The 6,985-nt window shown below is 22.7% G+C and overlaps 2 protein-coding genes across 2 annotated transcripts; both read left to right on the forward strand.

The window, feature by feature from the left end:
- Positions 1-451: 451 nt before the first annotated feature.
- SRAE_1000154500 (Hypothetical protein) lies at positions 452-1,501 on the forward strand (the record flags this gene model as incomplete). The annotated part of the gene is made up of 3 exons (XM_024648514.1): positions 452-487; positions 530-995; positions 1,035-1,501. 3 exons carry the CDS (start codon positions 452-454, stop codon positions 1,499-1,501), a joined length of 969 nt encoding a protein of 322 aa, XP_024502484.1.
- A 743-nt stretch (positions 1,502-2,244) lies between these two features.
- On the forward strand, positions 2,245-5,052 carry SRAE_1000154600 (Insulin receptor substrate-1, PTB domain and Pleckstrin homology-like domain-containing protein; the record flags this gene model as incomplete). The annotated part of the gene is made up of 4 exons (XM_024648515.1): positions 2,245-2,415; positions 2,459-2,599; positions 2,681-3,088; positions 3,133-5,052. 4 exons carry the CDS (start codon positions 2,245-2,247, stop codon positions 5,050-5,052), a joined length of 2,640 nt encoding a protein of 879 aa, XP_024502485.1.
- Between the last annotated feature and the right edge of the window lie 1,933 nt (positions 5,053-6,985).

Here is a 6,985-nt window from a genome sequence, read left to right on the forward strand (position 1 = left end):
CAATTACAAGCTTTTTTGTTATAGGCTTTTTTTAAAAAAAACATTTTCACATTGACTTAACTAATTATATTCAAATTTTACTAAATAGAATTTTTTTTTGGTGTGAATAAATGTACATTTTTATAATATTTTCCTTTTTTTTAATACAACAGTCTTCCAAAAAGTCTAAAAAAATAATGACATTAATTTTTTATCATATTTTATTTTTTCTGTGAATAATTTGCAATTCCTTATATTTATTTTTAATTAAAATTTTAACAATTTTTATATAATTTTAATAAATTTTAGGGTAAACCTTTACATGATTATTGTTAGACAATTTATAATAAAAATTTTTTTATTGTAAAATTAATTTTTAATTTTGTTATATATACAATTGATATCAAGTGAATATAAAAGTGTGAGAAAATATTTTTGTTTTTATTCATTTATAAAACAATAAATTTTTAATATGGATAGAGAGGAAATTTTAGATACTTTAACTGAAGTAAGATATATAAATAAAATATTTTATCTTTTTTATTTTTAGCATGATTATGAAAATTCTTTTAAAATTGTCAATTGTTCTTATAATAAACAACTAACAGAGAATCTTTCTAAATCAACAAATTGTGTAATTTATCAAGATCAGGTATTATTATATGAAAATATCAAGGCAATTATAGTTAATTTTGGAAAGTTAACTTCAATAATAGTAAACAATAGTAATGAATCTAAGAAAAATGTTAGTTGTTATACTGATCAATGTACAAATACCTGTTTAAAAATATCTAAATATATAGATGAATCAAAAGATATTGATTATCTTATTCAGAAGACTAAAAATATTAATATACAAAATGAAAATTCTAATGATCAACTTGATTTAAATTTATATGAAAATCCTGAAAATACAAACGATAATATAAGATATATAATTAATGAGTCAATAAAAATATGTGCTAGAAATGAAGAGAATTTAATAAATGACATTAAAACTAAACAACAAAATATTGGCAAGTTTATAATCTTATAATTAATAAATAAATTTTTAGAATCTCTTAATAGTAAAATTGAAAATGCTAAGCTTCGTTTGTTTAAGGTTAATCAATTAAGTCAGTTGTTCGAAGAGTCAAATTTAGATGATGAAGATGAGACAATAACAGAAGATGATATTATTAATACAAAAGCTGTATTAGAAAAGTTAGAAAGTATAGGAGAGGAACGTAGTAGATTATTGGAAGATCTTTGTGTAAAAGTAAATGTAAAAGTAGATGATATTGATAAAATTCTTTCCCAGCCAAATAATTTTAATAATCAAACAGAAATCATTACGAATTCTGATAGCGAAGTAGAAGATATCACATCAGAAATTATTCAATTGTTATCAATGAAAATTAATGACATAAAAAAAGAAAATGAAATTAGTAGAAAATTATTAATTGATAAAAAAAAGGAACAGGATGATTTAGAACGTAGGTACAAAAAGGTATTAGATGAAATGGAATTGTTTACTTTTTAATCATAATAACAATTATAAACTCGATTTATTTTTGTAACAGATTTTAGTTAATTCTAACAGCTACTTGTTGTTACAATATTGAAAGTGATAAGAATATTTATCTACTTAAAATTAAATAGAGTTTATAAATATGTATATCAAATAATTACATAATCATTTACTATTTATTTTATAATAAAATATTAAGTTTAAATCTTTTTTAAAATATTGTTTTTTTTAGTTAAAATTGTTGATTACATGTTAATGAAGAAAAAACAATTAATTAAATTAAAATTAGTTTCTTGTTCATAGTTTTTTTTTTGATTTATTATTTATAGAAATTTTGATCTTATTTGTAAAAACCAATGTTGAAGTATTTTTTAAGTATAAAATTAAAAGTTAACCTATCCTAAAACTATGATTTGTGTTTTGCATCATCTGTAATAGATATTAATACTTTAATTATTATTAATTGTCTTTAAATCAAACCATTTAAGTAGTACATTGATTGCTTTAGTATGTATTGCTTTTCTATTAGAGGTAGTATTACAAACTTACATACACATCTTTGACATATATATTTTATTCTTATTAATTTTATAACAATTTTTTTTATTTTAAAAATACAGGAAGATAATGTAAATAAGCTGTAATTTCCACTCTTTGCATATCATTTATTGCTATATAAAATATTATTTTCATGACAACCAATTTTATAATTTATAAAATTTATTCCTTTAATATAACTAACTTTATGCATTGAAATGGCTTATCATTTTCGAAGTCCATTTAATTTTTCAAAAAGAAAAAGTTTATTAAATGTTGATAGAACTAATGAAAATTCACCAAAATCTCCAATATCATTAAAAAATGATAAAACTTTAGAAATTGAAAAAACTTCAATTGCAGATTTTGCTATTTATCCTTTGAAAGAGGTATTTTTAAATAACTTTAAACTTTAATACTTTTTTTTTATAGAGAAAAAATAGATATAAACAACATTTTATTGTTTTATTAAATTCAGAAATTTATTTATACCGTAAATCAAATGATTTTCAAAAACGGAAACAACCAAAAATAATTATTAATTTAAAAAATATTTTTAATATATCATTTTATGTAAGTTGTTTATCTTTAGTTATTAAATAATAACAAAATGTTTATCATTAATATATTATTATTTATGGTTTTTTTTTCCAGAAAGATTCCGAAACGATTAAATCTCAAATTACTATAATGTCTGATTTAAATACTTATTTTATAAGAATATCCGAGACAACATTGCTATATGAGTGGTATGAAATTTTGCTTGAAAAAATTAGAGTATTTCGTAGTATTGCTTTACAACGAGATGTAAATGTTAATGAATTTTTTGACATCGCTTTCGACTGTACAATATCTGTTAGACCAAAAATGAAAAAAAATTATGGAAATCAACAATTGGATGCATTAGATGATTTATATGATAAAATTACATCAACTAATCATATTACTCCTCGTGTACGTTTCTGTATGTATTACAATCTTGTTGTCATATGTAATATAGGGATTCAAGCAAGTCATGGTGGTTGTCCTCCTTTTAATTCAAATGATTATATAAAATTTCCTGTAAGTTTTTAATCTTTTTTTATTAAATAATATTTTTTTTTCAGACTAATGTAATAAGAGATTTTGGAAAACAAGAAAAGTATATATTTCTTAGAATTGGAAGATGCTCTGAAGTAGGATGTGGTGAATTATGGTTTAAAATGGAAAGTATTGAAAAAGCTAAAGAGGCTCATATAAAAATTATGGAACTTTTTGATTCTGCTACTGAGAAAAGAAAATCAGATGTTAGAAAATATAGTTCTCAAAATTTAGCAGTAAGAATGCCTCCTCATAGAGAACGTTCATTCACAAATCCAATAGCTCCTGCCAATAATAAGTCATTAAATATAGAAGAAAAAAGTAAACGTGCAAAGACGTGGGATGAAAGTGTAGAAGAACCAAAAAAAAGAATATCATATTCAAATACTTCAATTAATCCCAATACTTCTTCAAATAGTAGAAAGTCTAGTAGGAATTTAAGTCCTGCATTGTCTAATATTGAAAATAGTGATATAGATTTAAATGACATAAAACTTGAAAACAATGAAAAAGTTGCAAAAAAATCTTCAATTAATGAAGCATTTCCAAAATTTTCAGACTTAATTAATAATAGAGCAGAAAGAAATTCTGATAGTATGTCACATAGAGGTTCAATTGCCAGTATTTCTAGTGCAGTTGAAAATATGAGAAGAGTATCTTGTTATAATAATGATGAAGTTAATACAGATTTTTGTTATGTTGATGATGTCAGAAAATTATCAACCTCTGCATTAGATTCAAAAATTTTAGTTCAGAAATCTAATCGTTTTGCTCGATTAAATATTTCACCTAAACGACAACAATCTTTTACATTAACAAATTTGTCACCGTTAATACAAAATAGCTCTAATGCTTTGTTGACGACGGATTATGTTGTTATGGATTCAGTAGATACATTAAACATTCCACTTACAAATTCTTCTTCTAATGTTACGTCACCAAAAGATTCTCTTAAATTAGATGAAGTAAAATCATTTTGTAGTGATAAAAGTGATGATGGAGTTTTAAGGAGTAGAACAAATACAAATGTCAGTAGAAATACGGTATTTTCTTCTGAAAGAAGTAGAGTAAATACTTTTGCTTCAAATAAAAGTGACAATTCCATTAATAGTGGAAATAATTTAACAATTTCATCTCAATTTGTGAATGATGATGATTTTGATAGTAGTTTTAACAGAAAAAGATCATATTCTTTGGGTAACAAAAACATGGTAAAACAACATTCAAAAGATAATAGTGATTTTATTGGAGAATTTGAAAGTCATAGATGTAGAACTTTAAGTTTAAATACGGGAACAAAAAAAAATGGTAGAATTACATTAGCAAAAGATTTAAAGTTACCTGGATTTTTTGACAAACAGTTTAAATTATCATTTTCAGATGATATATTACTAAACTCAAATAAATCATTCTTGGATAGAAAAAATATATGTTCATTATTGATGGAAAATAAAGAAGATATTGACAAAGAAGAGGAACCAAATAAAATTTTTGACAATGATTTTCTATTTGAAAAAACAATTGAAATATCAACTAAACTTCCAACTACCTCAATTGACAATTTAAGTGAATCTAATTTTAATACATCAGAAAATTTATCATTATGTAAAAATAATGATAATAGTAAATTATTAGTTGACTACACCTATGACACTTTTGTAATACAAAATGACAATAATTCTTCTGATGATATTCCATCTACATTTTTAAATTATCTAAATAATGATGAAACGTCTAAAAAAATAGTTTGTGTTAATAATGATAACAATTTTGAAGAATTGCCTGTTCGAAAATTTTCTGCAAATCCTATAAAACTTAATTTAAAAGATTCAAAAAGACACAGTTTATTTTCTATATCACCAAAAAATGAATATACATTTCTGGAAAAATTACATAATGTTGGTAAAAAAAAAGATTCTTCTGATAACATATCAAAAAATTTTTAAACTCATGGAATACAATGGAAAGGCATTAAGTATGGGTTGGGTAATAACTCAGTATAAATGAATATTTAAACAAAAGTAGAAATGACAGTTATTTTAAGAATAAGTAGTTGAGAATTCCTATTAATTAATTATTTATTTATTTAATCTATTTTGTATTTATTATTTCCGTTTTTTTAATAAATTTTATTTTTATATTAAATTGTATATTATTGGTATAAAGGATTTATTGTAAATGGTAAAGAATCAAATTAGTTTCTACACCAGTTTTTATCATCTATAATACAGAAGTTTCATGAAAATGTAATACATTGTAAAACAGATGAAGATAATAATACTACGTGAGTAAAAATTAATCTAAAGTTTATTATGAGTTTATTTAGTACGTATACATGAAAGCACAATTACATAAGAAAAATTCTATTGGGTTTTCAGAAACCATACATATGGCAGGTGCAAAATTTCATTTACATGTAAACACTGACTAACGAAAAGAGTGCTCTTTTTTATTGCTACTACTTTAAGACTTCAATTATTGGAACATTTAAAAAGTAATCTGACTCTATAAAGTTTATTTTTTTTCACAAGCTTTACATTTCTTTTTTTTGGAAAGATTTCCTCATCTTGAAACTACTTCAATGTTGAATCTTCATAAAAAACGTTTGATAAAAGATTTCTGTTGTAGTTATGCAAATATTCTAAAATTTGTTTATTTACTGTGTTATATGATAAAATTAATTTATTATGCATATTTTATATTTCTTAAAATTTGAATAAAGGAAAAAAAATTTTTTAGAAGTTTTTGAAACTTTTAAAAAGTTAGACTTTACTTTTTAAACTATAAAAATATTATATAATAAAAAAAATATAAATTTTTTGAAAAATACATTTTATTACAATAGGACATTTCTAAAAAAAAATTTTTTAAATTAAAGCAACAAATAAATAAAGAAAAATAAGTAATTTAAAAGTTTTTTTATTAGAAATTTAAAAAAAAATTTTTTTTTGGAATTTGATTACACCACTATATTCATTCGATAGCCCTTGAAGCGGGATGAATTTTGAATATAATCAACAATATTCGAAAAATAAAACTTTAGGAGTTATAAGGATTCAAAGTTGAGGGGCGAAATTGGGGAATATTTTTTTGTAAATTTCGATTTCTATGATGATATTGTAAATTTTAAAAATAAATGTTCTATTCTAGATCAGTTTTTACGAGAAATTCATTAAACCTATTCACATCTTCATAGGACTTCTAAAAAAAAAGATATGATAAGAAATATATTTAAAAAAAAGTTTCAAGAATCTAGTGATAACTCAAGTTAATGAGGTCACAGATCCATGAAACTTGATGCGCTGAGCTTATTTCTTAATTTAAAGTATACCGTACGTTGAAAAGATTTTTTTATTTTCAATGGTTCTTGAGATATGAAACTTGGTACTTTTTCGCGCGTAATCCATTGTCATCCTTTTTTTATATCTCGTAAGTGGTTAAAGATATAAAAATATTTTCAAGGTAGACCCTACTTGAAAACTCATTTGAAGTCAATTGCAAAAATCTGATTTCATTTATCTTGATTTTGAAGCGAGATATTCCCAAAGGCGGAAATTTTTCTAAAATATTCATTGTTCTCGACTTTTCAGTATCTCAGAAAATACTTGTCCTATGAAGATGGGACTAATTTCCTTCGATTTCTTTTCAAAAATTGGTCTAGATTAATAATTTTCATAGCTATAATATCATTATTTTCAGAGATTCAGAAATTGGCTGAAAATTTTCTAGATTTCCGATTTTTCCTCTAAAAATGTGACAAAAAAGAACAACTTTTTTTGGAATTTTAATATGCTACTATAATCATTCGATAGCTCTTGAAGCGGGATGAATTTTGAATATAATCAACAATATTCTAAAATTGAAACTTCAGGAGTTATA

This window comes from Strongyloides ratti (assembly GCF_001040885.1).
Source record: "Strongyloides ratti genome assembly S_ratti_ED321, chromosome : 1".
In the NCBI taxonomy this organism is placed as follows: Eukaryota; Metazoa; Nematoda; class Chromadorea; order Rhabditida; family Strongyloididae; genus Strongyloides; species Strongyloides ratti.